This window comes from Haliotis rubra, unplaced genomic scaffold (assembly GCF_003918875.1).
Source record: "Haliotis rubra isolate DU_JTF1 unplaced genomic scaffold, ASM391887v1 Scf475, whole genome shotgun sequence".
NCBI classification, from domain to species: Eukaryota; Metazoa; Mollusca; class Gastropoda; order Lepetellida; family Haliotidae; genus Haliotis; species Haliotis rubra.
The window spans coordinates 125,040-145,407 of record NW_025767163.1 but is presented as its reverse complement, the minus strand read 5'-3'; the positions used below and the strand labels follow the sequence as shown (position 1 = coordinate 145,407).

At 42.3% G+C, this 20,368-nt stretch overlaps 1 protein-coding gene across 1 annotated transcript in view; it reads right to left on the bottom strand.

Moving 5' to 3' along the window:
* LOC124290793 overlaps positions 1–19,879 on the bottom strand; it is a 38,727-nt gene extending 18,848 nt beyond the window's left edge. The window contains 2 exon segments of the mRNA XM_046727619.1: positions 18,870–18,898; positions 19,723–19,879. Coding sequence (XP_046583575.1) covers positions 18,870–18,898; positions 19,723–19,741 — 48 coding nt within the window. The 5' untranslated portion in view covers positions 19,742–19,879.
* Between the last annotated feature and the right edge of the window lie 489 nt (positions 19,880–20,368).

Genomic DNA, 20,368 nt, shown 5'->3' with positions numbered 1-20,368 from the left:
ATGTCTACGAACGTTTTGCCGCACAAATAGGGATAGATAAGGATGTAATTATAATTTTTTACAAGGTTTTCTGATTTATATCTTAGATATTGTTTGTTTATGTTTGGGGTTGTGTATTGTAATTGAGTTTGAATATTTTTATAATAGAAGGTAATAATTATGATAGTGAGGTTCCCTAATAATTGTGGAGGAGAAATCGTATAATTGAATTTCTCGAGTTTTAATAAATGTTTCATCAGCATTTCCATCACGTCGATCTGTCGTGTTGATATTAGTCATGTTGGTGGCCAAGCTGAAGTAGTGCGGCAGTGAAGCGCCGTGAAATCAGACGCATTTTCAATCCAAATTGATACCGTCTGATTTCATTGATTGACCAATCAAATTCGAGCATTTCACGTATCCATGGTAGAATGTAGGTTGTAACGAGAACTGGATAAACTCCCTCGTTATAACGCGAGTCGTGCAGCACTTAATAAACGCATGTAGTTTCATCATGCATTATCAGCTGGAAAGGGGACATTCGTGACTGCAATATTCCCGATCCCGGAACCATGTCTAACGTTGTCATGCTATTCTTATCTAGTTCTGGGAATACAACCTTCAAAGTAAACCTCATTTATTTCAGAAATGCACCCCACCCTCTTTGGGAGCAGATCGTTTTCCAACATCGTATAATTCATGTTTGAGACATTACATTGTGCTTTCACAAAAATAAAATGTATACAAGTACGAGATATATCTAAGTCGAATTTGTATACACACTACGAGATATATCTAACTCGATATATTGAATACAAATACGAAATATATCTAACTCGAATTCGATATTATATATGTCGAATTCGATATTATATATGTCGAATTCGAGTTAGATATATCTCGAATTTGTATCCATTTTTCATTTCGTACAGTTTATCCAGTTCTCGTTACAACATATAATACATATTTATACAATACATATTTGCAAACCGAACTCCTGGAATGTTTGTCATAGTACTGGGTTTATTCATTTTGTTTGCGTAGCGGATAATACATTAGTTGTCAGCGACCTAATTATTCGAGCTGGGACTTTCGTTTCACGCACAGCCAACTCCACAACAAAGCGGATGGTATTTTTTTAAACATTAACTTCCTTTTGACCCTTAAGCTGTGATTTAATCACGTAGTTCTTTTGGTTTGTTGTTGAACGCCTCTGTCACAATTAATTCCAACAGTCCCGAGTGTCACTGCATCAATGTCAATTACATTTACTGTTATATACAAGCACGCTATCAACAAACCGTTACACAACAAGAAGGAACTGAATCTCCCGTCGCGAGTTCGGCCACATTGGAACACGAATCCAATACGGCCATAACATGATGCGGAATTAGTGTCAGCATTATAACGATTACAAAACATGATAAAATAGAGTGACAGTCAAGAGCTCACCTCATCTCTGAGCCGCAGTGGTGTGAGCATCCCATGCCTGATACAGCGACAGACTAAAGCAATCGCCCCCCAAGTGATCCTGGGCATCACGACAAGCACTACGAAACAATTTCAGCTGACGTGACGCGCCGAGTCTATTTACACACAACCGACTGTGCGAGTCGATAAGTCGGCAGAGGTGATTTTTCAGTTTTATCACACCATTTGTACGTGCCAATGTTCATTGGATGCACGTGATAGCAGATTGATATACAATGTATGACACTTTATTCTCACTAGCATGTCATATTTATGGTTTTCCGTCAAACTCTGTGGTTCTGTGTTCATCCTCTCCAGGGTTGAATGTTCATACACTTCAGTGAAAGAGAAAATAGTTATTTCAGTATTGTAGAATAGTGTGTCAACTTGTGAGTGAGGGTGGGGAGTTTTGTTATATTATCATATATTACAGAGTATTTATATAGCGCTCATATCCACGCAACTAGTACATGCTCGATCGTTGGATGTCAATCTCAACGGCACATTGTATTATCAATCTCAACTCCCTGGGGATCATACAAATGGTGTGCAAGAGGCACCGAGTTACTGCGGCTTTTTCATCCTAACGAGGTACCCATTCACAACTGGGTGGACTGGGACACATAATCACAATATTTTGTCCAAGTTTACTGCACGTTGCTGTACCCGCAAATAGGTGTTTGCACGTATCCATGTGGTCACCATCTGGTCATATACCAACGGATTCGTGGGTTCTTTTAAGTGCACTGGGTTGTGTACTGTACACTAGGGGTTGTGACAACACTGAAAGAGTCTGCACACAAAGTTGACTCCAAGGTTTTTGACACCCGGTCACAGGTGGGCTCGATCCCGGCACCTCAAGCTCTCTGGATCACTAGTCTGGCGCCTTAGACAGCTCGCAGACCATGAACCATACGCCGCTTTTATCAATATTCCAGTAATATCACGGCGGGGAACACCAGACATGGGTTTCACACATTGGGGAATCAAACCCGGGACATCAGCATGACGAGCGGACGCTTTAACCACTAGGCTATCCCACTGTACCTGTGCCAAATTGTGATGTGCTGACTAGCCACATCACGACGGCTGATATGTAGAGCTAAATTTGACTACAGCCCGACCCTAACCGTTCGATACAGCTAGTCTAACCCAAACATTATCAAACACGCAGCGAGACAAACATTTCAAAACAGATAGTAACACACAAACTTTCCAGTTCAGACAGCTTGACACAGACACCCCAGTTCAGAAAGTATGACAAAGACACCCCAGTTCAGAAAGTATGAGACAGACACCCCAGTTCAGACAGCTTGACAGACACCCCAGTTCAGACAGCTTGACACAGACACCCCGGTTCAGACAGCTTGACAGACACCCCAGTTCAGACAGCTTGACAGGCACCCAATGCCAGAAAGCTTGACACAAACATCCCAGTTCAGAGAGCTTGACACAGACATCCTAGTTCAGGCAGCTCGACACAAACATCCAAGTTCGGACAGCTCGACAAAAGCATTCCAGTTCAGACAGATTGACACAGACATCCCAGTTCAGACAGATTGACACAGACATCCCAGTTCAGACAGCTTGACACAGGCATCCCAGTTCAGACAGCTTGACACAAACATCCCAGTTCAGACAGCCTGACACAGGAATCCCAGTTCAGACAGCTTGACACACACATCCCAGTTCAGACAGCATGACACAGACATCCCAGTTCAGACAGATTGACACAAACATCCCAGTTCAGACAGCTTGACACAGACATCCCAGTTCAGACAGCATGACACAGACATCCCAGTTCAGACAGCTTGACACAGACATCCCAGTTCAGACAGCTTGACACAGACATCCCAGTTCAGACAGCATGACACAGACATCCCAGTTCAGACAGCATGACACAGACATCCCAGTTCAGACAGCTTGACACAGGCATCCCAGTTCAGACAGCTTGACACAGACATCCCAGTTCAGACAGCATGACACAGGCATCCCAGTTCAGACAGCATGACACAGACATCCCAGTTCAGACAGCTTGACACAGGCATCCCAGTTCAGACAGCTTGACACAACAATCCCAGTTCAGACAGCTTGACACAGGCATCCCAGTTCAGACAGCTTGACACAGACATCCCAGTTCAGACAGCATGACACAGGCATCCCAGTTCAGACAGCTGGACACAGACATCCCAGTTCAGACAGCATGACACAGGCATCCCAGTTCAGACAGCATGACACAGGCATCCCAGTTCAGACAACTTGACACAGGCATCCCAGTTCAGACAGCTTGACACAAACATCCCACTTCAAACAACTTGACACAGGCATCCCAGTTCAGAGGGCTTGACACAGACATCCCAGTTCAGACAGCATGTCACAGACATCCCAGTTCAGACAGCTTGACACAAACATCCCAGTTCAGACAACTTGACACAGGCATCCCAGTTCAGAGGGCTTGACACAGGCATCCCAGTTCAGACAGTTTGACACAGGCATCCGAGTTCAGTTAGCTTGACACAGGCATCCCAGTTCAGACAAATTGACACAAACATCCCAGTTCAGACAGCTTGACACTGGCATCCCAGTTCAGACAGCTTGACACAGTCATCCCAGTTCAGACAGCTAGACACAGGCATCCCAGTTCAGACAGCTTGACACAGGCATCCAGGTTCAGACAGGTTGACACAGACATCCAGGTTCAGACAGCTTGGTATAAACAACAACGAAAGCTTGATACAAACACCCTAACACGAACATCCCACTACAGAAAGACTAACCTGAACATCCAAGCAAAAAGAATCAGACACAAACATCCAAACACACAAGATGGAACCACCCCAACACGAGCAACATGCCACAAACACGCAGGTACAGCCTGACACAGACTGACTGACCTAACCTAACAACAGTTGATTGTAAAACTCTCATGAAGCCACTGCGACACATGGTACGAAATCAAATGTGTTCCGCATCAGTTTTATGAAGTCCGTAAGATTCACATGCCTATCAGTTTCAGCCGGGCTAGTTGGATACATTACGATGATCATGCTATGGCAGTCAGTTGGGAGGCCAGTAAATACTACTTGTAATTCTAATCAGACTGCCTGACAGCCATGATGAAATTGCCGTTACGACGCATTAAACAAACTAAAACTCCACACCAACACACTCCGCATGAAAAGAAATTAATCGAGTGAGTGAGTGAGTTTACGTTTACGCGCTTTTAACAATATGGGCATATATCCATGTGGGGAATCAAACCCGGGTCTTGACGTGACGAGCGAACACTTTAACCACTATGCTACCTCTCAACCTCTATACATCGTGTTATGCAGCGAACACAATTTATCAAAGACTGACACTCATGGAACATAATAACTCACCTCGGCAATATTTCAATATAGTGACGAGAAATCCACATAAACAATCAATTAAAGTTGCTAAATAATCAGTCATCGAAGGACTGAAAATAATTACAATGGAGTCAAAAACTAGCATGAACGACTGTAAAACTATTTTATTTACGAAGACACATAATATAAAAACGGGCTATAGATCGCCAACAACGGAACATAATAGACTAAAACTTAGTCTCTGAATACAAATAATTTTGACAGAAACGAACCATTCCTTTAAACCTGAAAAGTTATCCAAGTGAAAATGGATCCAACGGAAATCTAGGCTATGGACTTTAGCATTGCAGAAACGGCTAGGCAGAAAGGAAAACAATGCTGTTCAGGGACTGTGAGATAAACATAAAACTACGTGGTATTAAGATCATTAGTGTAACAAGTAGGGATCTCAACCCATTTTGAAATATTGAATACTTGGTTCTTATTAACTGCACTTTTCAAGTTATCAATTTGAAAGCTTTTTAGAGGTTCTGAGGCGATGTATAGACAATATAATCTATTATCGATCATATCGTCTTGATAAGGGCTCAGCTACTTTGTTTGATGCAAATGAGATGAAGGATAATTCTGATTGGTCGGTAGGAGGGACACGAAGGAGAGGTAACTCTAGCTATGAAATTCCAATCAGATTTGGCAAGGATGGAAACTGGTCGTGGTGGTCAATTTTAAAGGCGATTTGGACTAGAAGCAGGGTCTGTTTGAGCCCAATATAAACTGGTTCTTTATAGTCAGTTGCCTCCTTTGACTCCAAAGGATGCAGACCGTCCTTTCTTTTCAATGACTCAATTATCGTTCACGTTGATACATATAAACATCAACAGCCATTAAAACGCAATTACTAATATATGTCATATTTCTGATAAAGATTTTCGAGGACTTTTCCCCTGAAGGCACATACACGCCACGTGTGCTGGCCCCTCCTTGTGGAGTTCTGGGTTTGAATCCAAGATCAGTTCTCGGTAATGAACTTTATTGATCAAAACGCAACATGTGGCTCTATCCAGGAGTGTCAGCAGTCCCAGGTCACACGTTTTGCACGTGTATTACCTGTACACTGGCTCTTTAAAGACGGCTCCAAAATCGAAAATTCGTCTCTTCGGGAAAAATGCCACACCTAACGCAAGACAACAGGAACCAGGCTATTTTAATGCTGATTCAGGATGCTTCACATGTGGCGGTCGCCCAACGCTTTCATGTTCATCCATCCACTATTGCTCGTCTCAGACACCGTTTCAACATCACTGGAACAGTTGCCGATCGACGCCGACCTGGTGCGTCACCTCTGACAACCGCTGCTCAAGACCGTCACATCCGACTTCAGCACCTGCGCAACAGGTTCCAGACAGCTGTTGATACAGCATGGGGAACAGTTGGGACACGGCAACGTCGTATCAGCCCACAAACAGTCCGAAGACGCCTGGCTGCATTTAGTATACGCTGTCGTCGACCTTACCAAGGTCCATGGCGTGATGTCATCTTCTCCGATGAATCCCGATTCAACCCCAGTTTTTCTGATGGACGTCACCGCATTTACTGACGTCGAGGTGAACGTTTTGCCCGTAACTGCGTTCAGGAAAGGGATCGTTTGTATTTGTTTTCGGTTTTGTTTTGTTTTTTTGGGGGGAGGGGGCGTCATGGTATCGGGTGCTATCAACGTCAACTTCTGGTCACAGTTGGTGGTGGTTCAGGGCAACCTAAACGCTTAACGTTATGTTGACAATGTCCTTCGCCCAGCGTTACTCCAATTGTTGGCTCGACATTCCGTCCGTGGTCAGCTGGTCTTTCAGCATGACAACGCCTGTCCCTACTCTGCAAGGTTAGCGAGAGACTTTCTGCAAAATCAGCATGTCCGTGTTATGGATTGGCCAGCAATGTCTCCAGACATGAACCCGATTGAACACCTGTCGAATGAACTTGGACGACGGGTTCGAACTCAACTCGTGCCGCCGAGATCTGTTGCAGAGTTGACACAGGCACTTCAACATCATCGGCAAGCAATCCCACAACGTGTTTTGAGACGTTTGTGTCAGTCCATGCCTCGACGGCTTCAGGCATGTGTGGGGCTGAGAGTGGACATTCCTGATATTGAATCTTGCTGACCCCTGCTGTGCTCAGACTCTCAGACGTTCCTGATTTTAGTGACTTTGTAATTGATTCTTCCATGACATTATCCATAAATGTTTGCCAAATTGATTTTTCCTTGTCATATGCATCTTTGATACAATTTGTTACAGTAAATGAGCTTTGAATTGGAAATTGCGTTTTTAATGGTTTCCAGTATATTTCTGATGTTGAAAAGCGGGGGATGCGGTCACAGAGACAAACGAACGGTTGTCTTGTGTGTGTAGTTGGGCCTCCTGCTTAAGACAAAGACGTAGCGCGTGGAGATGACGTCCCAGGAATTCCGTGTCGGGTTGTTTGCTACGTGCTTTACCTTGTTGTTTCCCGACTGGCTTTGAGACTGTCGTGTTGACTGTCAGCTCGGAAGGGATCAAAAATAACTTAAACCACAAAAAGTATGCGTTTGCCAGCACGATTTAAGATCGGATATGAATATAAAACTTTGCTTAGGACGGAGAGAAACAGTGAAATGTTGTAAACTGACACGCAGAGATCCTCGACAACGGAACAAACAGGGGTTGGGTTGGGGTGAGTGAGCGAGTGAGCGAGTGAGTGAGTGGGTTGGGGTTGGGTTGGGTTGGGTTGAGTGGGTTGGGTTGGGTTGGAGTGAGTGAGTGAGTGAGTGAGTGAGTGAGTGAGTGAGTGTTTTACGTCGCTTTTCCGGAATATCACGGCTGGGGACACGAGACATGGGCTTCGCACATTGTACCCATCATGTGGGAAGCCGGGTCTGCGGTGCGACGAGCAAATGCCTTAAACATTAACACACCCCTGCTCTGTAGGAATGATGATCATTGATTCCATGAATTTTGGAAAGGGTGTGGGGACAATTTAGGTTGCCCACTTGGGGCGGGGTGTTTGTTCTGTTTGTTTAAGGGCGTACTCAGCTATATGCCCTGTAAATAATCACATCTTGACCAGACACTGTTGTCGATATCATGAGCATCGATCCGCGCAATTGGGATTCTACAACATGCATGGGATACGATGACATGTGTCAATCAAGTCAGCAAGCATGAGGTGAGGTGAAATTGGGTTTAACGTCGTGCTTGAGAATATTTCGCTCATATGACGACAGCAAGCATGACCGCTCGATCCCGATAGTGACCTTTTACGACAAGCAGGTGTTGCTGAATAATAATAATTATAACCCGGATCTTCACGGTTAAGGATGAAGGAATGCGTCATGTTGTTTGGGTGTGTGTGGGTCAACATTAAAGAAGCAACGAACAGGCAGAATTAATGTTTGTGATGAATTTGATTGATGATGTCGAACACGCTATTGCCAGCAATATCACGGCGTGGGATTTAGGGGGAGGGATAGACTAGCGCTTAGTCTCTAAATATGTATTTTTGATTGTAACAAAAAACCCATTTAAATTTAAAAGCCTCTGGGAGACCAGAGATCCTGAACCTGGGGAAATCTAGACTTGCTTCATTTAGTGCTTCCGCATTGCATGGAGGGCTGGGCAGTAGGAAAATGATATGGTTCAGGGGCTGTGAGACAGACTAGGGGAGGGAGGAAGGCACACAGGGCTCCAGATAACTTTTGGGGGTGCGAGTGTACTTACACATCATATTGCAAGTGGAGGTGTACTGAGAATTTTGAAGGAGTACTGACATGTTTTTGTGTGAGCGAGTTGGTGATGTGGTTTGTCTGGACGATTCATCGATCACTATTTCCAACCATGTATTTGTATTTGAAGACGCGTGAGAAATAACTGAGCGACCGTGTGATGCGCGAAATGTCAGGTCCGGCTGGATATAAATAGCCACAGTGTAGTTTTTAGCCAATCGAAAAATAGTGACGCATATCGCTGCATGGCAACGCAAGGGAATCCTACTGTCGGGGTTACCTCATATGTAAAATCGTGTTTCGCAAAAGAAACTTGACAAGTATTTTTCCGAAATAGATTTCCATTTGCACGATACGCACGGAAATTAGACGTACAAAGGTATTTATGTGCGTACACGATAGGCTTGAAATCTTATATTATGTCGTACTTAATTGATTTTGAGGCGTACATTACGCCTGTACGCCCCTTATCTGTAGCCCTGCGGCTCAGGTCCTGCCGGTCGTTGTACACGTTGCTGCATCCTACGGGCCGGGGGTATGATGGTTACAAAGCAAGGTTCAGCTGTGATCCGGGTCCCGCAGAGTCATGGGTGTCGCATAGAAAGTCGCAGTGCGTTAGCACATATGGCCCACCAAATATCAAATCGTATTAGCGACGTAAAACTAATATGAGTTAATTTTACATGTATTCCGTCACGTTTCTCTCGCTAATTAATACAGGATTGCCTCGTATACCTTGCCGTTCAACAAGTGCACAGGCAAGCTGTAGCGCAAAAAGGGTTGCGCAACACAGAGAAAATGACCAGTCTTCGAAAATGCGAGATACGAAGACTGGTAATTTTCTGTGTGTTGCGCAGCCCTATTTGCGCTACAGTTTGCCTGTGACAAATGAGAACAGATGAGTAAGCTTTTACGCCTTGTGTTCCAGCAATACGAGGACACCAGAAATGCATGCATTGCCCCAATTTGAGGAATCAAACCAGGGCATTGGGGGTAAGGAAAAGGTTATAGTAACCAACATTCGTTGTGTAAACGAATAAATATATGTAGATATTCGAAATTAAGATGGATGAGGAAATTGTGTAATGTGTGCGACTGTGCGTGCGTACGGACGTGTAAGCCTGTCCTAAATATATCTCCTTTTCTTCACCGGCTCCGGAAACGAGCACCACCACCATTCCCTCCTTAAAACAGCGCAAGTTCACCACTTGACCTATCCATATGCACAGTTATGATAAGAGATAATGGGCGGTTTACAAGGTCTGCAACGGAAACAAGCACCACCGCAATTTCCATCCTACGTCAAATCTGTTCCTATGGAAACCCCAAATATATTTCTTAAAACGCATGACTCTATGACTACCAAAGGGCACCAGTTAACCACTAAGACCTATCTTTATGTAAAGTTGAGTGATGAAACAATGGGCGGTTACAAGGTCTGCGACCGCCTCCGCGGTGTAGTGGTTAGAGCGTCCGCCCGGAGAGCGGAAGGTCGCGGGTTCGATCCCCGACCGCGTCATACCAAAAGACGTTAAAATATGGTACTTGTTGGTCCCTGCCTGGCGCTCGGCATTAATGGGTACAACAAGGACTGGTCGGCTCGGAGTCTGTATATAATGTGTCTGAGTGGGGTATTCATGCTTCACTGCGGCATGGTATCCCAGTGGGCTAGCACTATAAACCAGCTTAAGTCTGGGCTAGTACAAGCAGCCGCACATACACATACACACGCATGCACGTCGTCATATGAGCGAAATATTCTCAAGCACGACGTTAAACCCAATTTCACCTCAGCTCACAAGGTCTGCAACGGACACAAGAACTACCGCAATTCCCAGCCTATGTCAAAGCCGTTGCCATGGAAACTCTTTTTTTAAACAATGGAATTATTTTTTTCAAGACTCCAAGACTATCAAAGGCACCAGTTAACCAATGAACCAGTGTACCCACTTTTGAGGGAAAAAATAGGACGGCTTTCAACATCTGCTCCCGAAACGAAACGTGAATTTTCCTTCGGTGAGGTTTAGCGTGACGGTGAAACACATTCATGGGCTGACTGACTGACTGAGTTTAGTTTTACGCCGCTTTTAGCAATATTCCATTCATGGCCCATGTGGGGAATCGAACCCGGGTCTTCGGCGTGACTGAAGCCCAAGGGAACGTTTTGATACCCCTCTATATTTCTGTGCACCATCCACACGACCACACTGAGCATTACACCACCTAGAGTCCTTAGCCGTTCCAATGGGACGCACCGAATTCGTATGCCTTAAACAACTTGTGCACTCGTGAACATCTGATCAAGTCAGATATCGAGGTGAGAGGTAAATAAATAACAAGCGAATATTTGTGAATATTTTTGTCAAGGTGACTAAACCTGATCAATTTGAAAGGGAATGATGTAGCCTTGAAGGCTTGTGCGTATAATCTGATGGGTAATGAAAACGTACTTTATGCACTTGAAATTTGAATGAACCGTTGTTGAATTTGATAAAATCTTTTTAGCCATTTCTAATGCCGACAGAAAGTTATTAAAAAATATAATGATTCAGTGAAGACGTATACACATATACATACATACATACATACATATATATATATATATAGTACAGGTGTTCAGTCATAAATATCACATACATAAATACAAACAGAATGCCTTTTTCTCCAACATGTTTCGTTCTTTACTCTTCAGGGAGATTGTAGCAGATCTGCATAAGTATAACATATATGCATACATTCAATCTGCTACAACTGCTACAATCTCCCTGAAGAGTAAAGAACGAAACATGTTGGAGAATAAGGCATTCTGTTGTTGTTTTTATCTATGTGATATATAGACATATATATACATAACCCGTGAAGATGCGGATTAGAATTGGTCTTCAGCAACCCTAACTCACGGGTAACGGGATCGGCGGTTAAATGATGCATGCCATAGCTATACAATTGGGTAAATCGATGCTCAACTGAAATACTATGGAGGTCCGCGTGTAAAAACCCACATATTTCTTTTACATATTTATATTTCTATGAGAATAGGAGCGATTCTTAAGTTCAATTTTACTCTCATAGCTTCACGTCGACTGAAAAGGGAAATAGACAATACCAAAAAAACTAACTTGGTACAATGCTTGAAAGAGTAACGAAATATCGAAAACGAAAGCGGGGTTTAGAAATCATGTCAAATCCTTTGATGCACATCACATACACGTAATAGAAAAGTCCGCGTGAAACAAAACACATACATTTTTTACATATCTAATGAGAATAGAAGCGATTCTAAAGGTTTGTTTTCGTCTCTCTCACGATTTCCCTTCGACTGAACACGGAAATAGAATATAGGTGACAAGAAGCATTTGGTACAATGCTTGAAAGAGTAACGGAATAATGAAAACGAAAGCCGGTTTAGAAATATCAAATCCATTTGATGCACATCCTATACACTTATAAAAAACAATCGATAAAAAAAATCTCGATCATCGTGCCTTTCGGATTTACCTTCATGATGAGGTTGTCCGAGTGTCCCACGTCCAAACTAGGTAACGGTGAAGATCTGTTTGACTACATCCTGGACAGATGACAAGTCTACGTTATCACCTAAGAATTCAGTCATAAACAGCCTGTAGCTCCGAGAGGCGTTTCGTCACGGATTGTTGGTCTTGACGACCGGAGTACATTCTTTCACGAGCCTGATAACGGCGTTTTTTCAATCTTAATGTGACGCAGAACTTTGCTCTTGGCTCTGTATTTGCATTCTAATGCATGTGCAGTGTACAGAACTGAATGCACCACAAGAATGTCACTTTGAAAGAGATATTTGGCTATTCGAATGAATGCTGGAGCGTTGACTTGTGAGCGCACCAGTCGTTATCGCACTTACACAGAGTTGCGTCCCTTGGCTCAATCCTAATTATCAAACTTGATTTGGTTACAATGGGTTTCAGGAAAGAGGTAAACATTTCAGACCAGCTTCGTTGTCGTCTTTCAAGATACGACAGGCGGTGACGTAATTGTGATGCTATTTTCAGCGACGTTAATTCAAATCACTCACTCCCTGAGGCACATGTATATAGTTTAGCGCCACTTTCCGGTGTAGGCCATCTGTGTTTTTTAGCAAAGCTGTTCCTGTTTACAAGTGGGGAACTTTGAGCATGATTCATGGCGACTTGGTAGCTACAATAAAATGCGCAAATATACGCATGGAGTTTATATGAGTAAGTGAGTATGGTTTTACGCCGCTTTTAGCAGCATCACGGCGTGGGGACACCAGAAATGGGCTTCACACATTGTACCCATGTGGGGAATCGAACCCAGGTCTTCGGGGTGACAAGCAAACGCTTTAACCACTAGGCTTCCCCTGCCCCCAAGAGGTTATATGATGCCCACATGCCAAACTGTCATGAAAAGCTGCACAAGTTTTTTTTGCAGCATTAGCCACATTTACACCCTTAAATTTACTCGTGTCAAGACATCAAAATATACCATGAAAATAACAACAACAGCCCCTCAGACCAAACCTCCCTACCGCTACAGACCGCCTCCGTGGTGTAGTGGTTACAGCGGCCGCCCGGAGAGCGGAAGGTCGCGGGTTCGATTCCCGGCCGCGTCATGCCAAAAAACGTTAAAATATGGTACTTGTTGGTCCCTGCCTGGCGCTCGGCATTAATGGGTACAACAAGGACTGGTCGGCTCGGAGTCAGTATAATGTGTCTGAGTGGGGTATTCATGCTTACTGTGGCATGGTATCTCGATGAGCTGGCACTATAAAACCAGCTGTGGCACGCACTTACACAGGAATGCACGTCGTCACATGAGCGAGATTAAACGTTAAACGACGTTAAACCCCATTTCACCTTGTCCTAACGCTACACGAGTTGTACTTAAAGTTATCTTCAAAAGGATCCGGGTGACGTTACGCACGACACGCATGCTTCAAAGTTTACCGGTTTCACATGAATATCTCGCTGAAACGGAGACTGTAGATAATTACACTCTTAAGCCGGGCATCGTTCCTACAAAAGTCTTTGTTTAAGCAGAGGGCACGACAGCAAACACATGCATGATCCACTGACCCCTAAAGTTAGCTTATTCAAACAAAGCTTTAACTTCTGGGGGCAGTTATCGGTCACAACTGTCCGACTCCCCTGGACGAAGTCGCCACAACAAACCTGAGTGAGACCTTGGAGTGAGTGAGTGAGTATGGTTTTACGCCGCTTTTAGCAATATTCCAGCAACATCACGGCGGGGGACACCAGAAATGGGCTTCACACATTGTACCCAGGATTCTCAGCGTGACGAGCGAACGCTTTAATCACAAGGCTACCCCACCGCCCCTTATTCAGGAAGTTACGTTTCTCTAGTGATAAGAAATATTTTGTTGGTTTCTCTCGCTTTTCGTTCCATTCAGCTTTTGATCGAAGTATAATACCTTCAGTTTTCACCGATTGAATATCGATAAGTTTTTCATTTTCTATTTTTCACTTAGACTGAATGTCTTCCTTTTGTGATAATTCTTTAGCTGAGTCTAGTTCAATCGTGAGACTTTCTACTATGTTTGCTATTTCTTTCTCAATCTTTTCTCTTTTTTTCTCAGAAGAGTATTTTATTAACAGCGTTTCAAAGAGGAGTTGATCGTCTATACTGTATGTCGGATTGCCGTCATCATTAATTCCATTTTGATATTGATTACTAGTATCTTTTATTGTTTCTTTTAACTTTTCAACATAGGTTTTATCTCTAAGTAATGAGTTGTTAAATTTCCAGTAACCTCTACCTTTTTCTACTTCACACAAATCCAGAATTAGCCAGATTGATGAATGATCAGATTTAAAAGCAGGATCAATACCAGTTTTTTTAGTGTAAAGAGAAATCTAATCTTGCCTGTTTAACAGGATTGGGATGTCTCCAAGTGTATCTATTTGACGTGTCATTGGTTAATCTCCACGGATCTATTAAACTATGTTCTTCAATGAATTCAATTACCTTTTCGCTTGCGTTTGGATTATTAATATGTTTTTAGTTGAAAGTGTCAATCTCCAGATTTTGTACAAGATTTCAGTCTCCACATAAACTGACGTACAAAAGAAAGTACACACCTAGTGTTTTTGGATTACTTTCCAAAAAGCGACGTAAATGTTGTGAAAAGAGTTTTTACAATGATATATAAGTCACAGGCTTTCCTAATATGTTGCCAAAACACTACAGATATCGTGCCCAATTGTGAAGTTGACAGTCTTGCGTTTGGATTATTAATATGTTTTTAGTTGAAAGTGTCAATCTCCAGATTTTGTACAAGATTTCAGTCTCCACATAAACTGACGTACAAAAGAAAGTACACACACAGTGATTTTGGATTACTTTCCAAAAAGCGACGTAAATGTTGTGAAAAGAGTTTTTACAATGATATATAAGTCACAGGCTTTCCTAATATGTTGCCAAAACACTACAGATATCGTGCCCAATTGTGAAGTTGACAGTCTTGCGTTTGGATTATTAATATGTTTTTAGTTGAAAGTGTCAATCTCCAGATTTTGTACAAGATTTCAGTCTCCACATAAACTGACGTACAAAAGAAAGTACACACACAGTGATTTTGGATTACTTTCCAAAAAGCGACGTAAATGTTGTGAAAAGAGTTTTTACAATGATATATAAGTCACAGACTTTCCTAATATGTTGCCAAAACACTACAGATATCGTGCCCAATTGTGAAGTTGACAGTCAAAATCACAACACTTTTCAAATAATCCAAAAAAACAGGTGTGTGCTTTCTTTTGTGCGTCAGTTTATGTTATAGTAGTCAGAGTCAAGTGATTCAATAATATCAATAATGTTGGCGAAAAATAATGGGTCATCATTTCTCAGCCCATATAGAGTTGCTAAGGTGAAGGTGTTATCCGTTAGCCTTAATTTCAATATGAGATAATTGCCATTATTTTCATCTCTTTCTCTTCAACGCTTGTACAATGAAAATCTTCATTAAAAGAGGATTGCTACACATCGTGAGTTGCTTCTATACGAACTGAAGCAGTAGTTACGAGATCCCCATTCTCCTTAATTTTATATTCTAGTTCTGAAGTAAAATGTGTATCCTGAAGACAATATATGCTAGCATTTTTCTATTTCATATTTTGAAAAATATTTAGTCGTTTTTTTCTTATTGTTTAATCCTTGGCAGTTTGAACACAGTATTTTCAATCCACTTGTCAATATCTATAGATATAGGTTTCCTTTGGGTATTTGGATGATCTAACATAGGTAACTTTGTACGATTGTTTTTCATAGTGAGTGAGTGAGTATGGTTTTACGCCGCTTTTTAGCAATATTCCAGCAATATCATGGCGGAGGACACCAGAAATGGGCTTCACATATTGTACCCATGTGGGGAATCGAACCCGGGCCTTCGGCGTGACGAGCGGACGCTTTAACCACTAGGCTACCCTACCACCCCCACAGTGATAAAAGAGGTAAGAACATAAAAGGAGCATGTAGAGAAGAGAAGATGGGCTTTAAGAATGCAGGAGACAAAAAACTTGGCGGTTTATTTAAAAAAGTAGTTAGAGCTTTTTGGTTCTTGGTTTAATATGTAAGAACAATGTTAGGTATTCGTGTATTAATTCCTCTGAAGTCATTTTAGTTACTGTTAGTTTAATTTGGGACTTACACGAGTGTTCATTTGAACATACAGTTTCAGTATTCTTAATCCTTCAACATGGCTTACTGCGTGTGTTAGCGTATTACCTATTCTAGAACACAATATTGTTCCCTTTACATAGAGGAAATATGTTAGAAAGCGTAACAAAATAATGAAATATATTGATCAAAATTCAAAAATAAAAGACATTTTTCATATTGCATATTTGTATAGATATAGCTATGCTACCATTTAGGTGGTGAGTGAGTGAGTTTAGTTTTACGCCGCACTCAGCAATATCCCAGCTATATGGCGGCAGTCTGTAAATAATCGAGTCTGGACCAGACAATCCAGTGAGCAACAGCATGAGCATCGATCTGCGCAATTGGGAACCGATGACATGTGTCAACCAAGTCAGCGAAACTGACCACCCGATCCCGTTAGTCGCCTCTTACGACAAGCATAGTCGCCTTTTTATGGCAAGCACATGGGTTGGTGAAGACCTATTCTACCCTGGATCTTCACGAGTCATTGAGGTGGTGTAACACACATTTTTCATATTGCTTATTGATATAAATATAGTTATGCTCACCATTTAGTTGGTGTAACACATTTTTAATATTGCATATATAGTGATGCTTACTATTTTGTTGGTGTAACACTATTCCTTGTGGTAAATTCCATCTAAGAAAGAAACACAGGCACAAATGCATTGCTATTCCGATGCTGAAACACACACACGTCCCTGGTTGAAACAAGAGTTCATGAAATGCACGTGAAAACTACGTCACAGTGTTTGTAACGAGTGTTTCCGATTATTAGCGAAGATGTACCTCTATATACAGATACACATGGTATAAAACTCAAGTGTTTAGGAGTTTATTCCCGTGGTACATACCCCTTCTTTCTCCATGCACTGGAGGAACTTAAGGAATTCGAGACTTGCTTCATTTAGGGCTTTTGCATTGAAGGGAGGGCTAGGCAGTAGGGAAAATAATGTGTTTCAGGGACTGTGAGTCAGACTAGGTTCAGGGACTCTCCGACAGACAACAGTAAACCCATTGGGGCTCACTTTACTGAACACCGCTTGTATTGGAGTCGGGAATTACGAAAAGTTTCAGGTCACAAATTAAAACTTTGTCGGAATATAACTTGTAACGGAGGGGAAGCCGAATTATATTGCCGATCCGCATTTGGTAGTGTGCAAGCATGAAATAATTACTTGCAAACCTGTATAGAAATATCAAAATTAGAAATCGCTTGTGGACACTTCTGTTAATTAGGGTTGTGTTCAATTCCCTCCCGTCTCAAAGCATAGGGCCAGGGTTACCTCTGCATAATTGTTTAGTATTCCAGCTATATGACGTCGTACTGTAAATGATCGCGTCTCGATCAGACAATCCAGTGGTTGATATAATGAGCACCGATCGTCGTCGTTAGGCTACGAGACTCCATGAACGAAAAACAATGACCCTCTCAATATTATTATTATTGTCTTTGAAAACCTAATTTTTGGAAGCAGATTAAAAAACAGTGCGCTACCTTTCCATGTCTTCCAGAATGAAATTAGACATTATTATATGATAACAAAGTGCTCTTGTTTAATGGAGTTTAATATCAGCGCCTTTTATAAGTTCTGGTCTTCATGTCATGAACGGTTCACATGATTTGTACATCATATGCTTGTATTGTATTGTAACCTGAATGTCCTTTGTTGAGTTTTCGGAATAGACTGTAAAACATCTTTAAAAACAATAAAATTATTTTTAAAAAAGTCTCCGAGCCGGTAAGACGCCTCGAACTCTGTGTGTTGTTTCATGCTCCACTCAAGTGTGAACCAAATAATCCAGTGATTGACATCATGAGCATTGATTTAGGCAATGGGGATAGGGTGACAGCCAGGTCATAGAGACTGGACATCTCATCCCGTTAGTCGCCTCTAATCCGACAAGCACGTGTTGCTGACGATCAATTCTGACCTGGATTTCCGCGGTTCTGCCCCTTACAACCAGCACCTGTCGCTGTAACTAATTCTAACCAGGATGCCACTGCCGGATGTAGAACATGTAGACAAAATATACTGATACTGATAAAAATATATTGAACAGCCTGTGCCGAGTACGTTCATTACAATCATGTCTTAACACAAAACAACGTGGAGAGATTCTATTTATATAGCGCTACTGAACATCGTCACTGCTAAATATAACCGTCCAGTCACCTTAAAACGCAATTTCAAACACGTGATCAAATTCAGTAACGTCTATAGCAAGCCTGAAAATTGCTTGAAAAGCGCTTTTGGCATTTTTTTGGTATCACTAAAAGTATTATTCCCTTGAAATAGAACAGTGATACCTATAATAAGTACACCCTATATGCAGCATTTTTCGTTAATTAATCGTTACCTTATTTCGTTCTTTTGTTTCAAAGGCTCGAGTATATCCTACCATATTGGCCTAATTTGCAGAACATGAAATACAGCATTAGATTATTTCCCCATACTTATGTCATTAATGACTCTCCGTAGTTTCATTAGTGACTCTCCGTAGCTCTCTCTCTCTTTCTCTCTCTCTCCCCTATATTCGTCCCTTTCTCAACTTTTAATGGTTCCTGAATTTGCGACGGTTCATAAACATTTTCCCAGGAATCATGATATTTTAGTCAGCAGCGTACTTACCCCTTTGCGCTTGGCGGGGCTGCGTTGATCTGTAACGAGATACCGAGAATATGAAATTTCCATGGCAACAGATCATCTTTATCATGCGAATGCATATTGCTCGTAAATTTCAAGCGCACTTGCACACCTGTTCCCAACGTAGTTTGCTAAATGGTCTCACTTAGATAAACTGCACGGCAACAGCTTTGAGAGATACACGTAGAATCGGTTTCATATCCTGTATTGTGGGAATAGTTCATCAATAAACATTGTCGAAGGCCCCGTTTCACAAAGCTATCGCAGCGCTTCGGCTGTCGCAAGTCTATGTTACAGTATATAGGAGGTACGACAGTCGTAGCGCTACGATAGCTTTGTGAAACGGGGCCCTGGGCCATTTCTTGAGATAATACTACGTTTCAGGTTGTTGAAATAGATATTTAAGCTCATACTCATTGTAAAGTGGAGGGGAGATTCAGTGATACAATGAAAACAAAGGCTGCATCTAATTTGCCGCTTAGTCACGGAGGCGGGATAGGTGCGAGACGTGAGACACAATGACCGAGTTGGGGGGGGGGGGGAGTTGAAGAGACCGCGGTATTATGCTGTTCTGTTGCCTTTGAAGATTTATGCATCTTGTCCCTCAAGGACATCTACTCCCGCCCAGCACGATTCGTCATGGCAACACTATTATTACATGTACATGCGTTTCCTCCGCCGTCGCGGCAGCGAGCTCGCGTTTCCTTAACCACTCAGAATTTCAGGGTCAGGGGTCACTGGTCGAAGGTCACATTTCAATCACTATCGTCTGGCTGCAACCGACCAGCGCTTATGCCCTTGTCGTAAACCACGGCCATGCAGATATTGCGATTCTTACCTTCTTTGTCGTCCGCCATTTGGGGAGAGGGGTATATACGTAGTCTATGAAACGTCCATGATTCTTGGCAATCAGTTTACACTCCAGCCCGAGGTATTCCACATCCGCTTCGCTGTGCCTGTCGACCTCATCACAGCGGAGAGAGGAACGCGTGCACCGGCGAAAATAGTTCCTCGTCGAGGAATACGTCACTGGCGGTTTATCGATTGCAGCAAACGCTAGTTAGCTCTAGGTTGAATGAAGCAAGCTGACTCTCGCTTATCAACGGCCATTCCGAATGATTTCTTACACAGCGTTTTGAAAACAAGCATGTTTCCGTTTGACATTTGTCACATATAAAATATATAAGAATATCAATAAAATTCTAAAATATTTTGTTACAGAGAAAGGCCCCGCGATCATTATCTTGGATGAATGGGTGTTTGAATGAAATAATCGAAAGAATGGATAGGGAATTATTGGCCGATCGAAAAAGTGAAGAAATTATTAGAACTTTAGATGAATGAAAAGGTATATGAAAAATCGAAAACAGTGAAACCCTTGTAATCTGGGCGGTGGAATTGGAAGGAAAAGCCTTAGAGTACTACATGTACCGTTTAATGAATGTCTAGATGAACGAACTGCATTATAAAGTTCGAAGAACTAC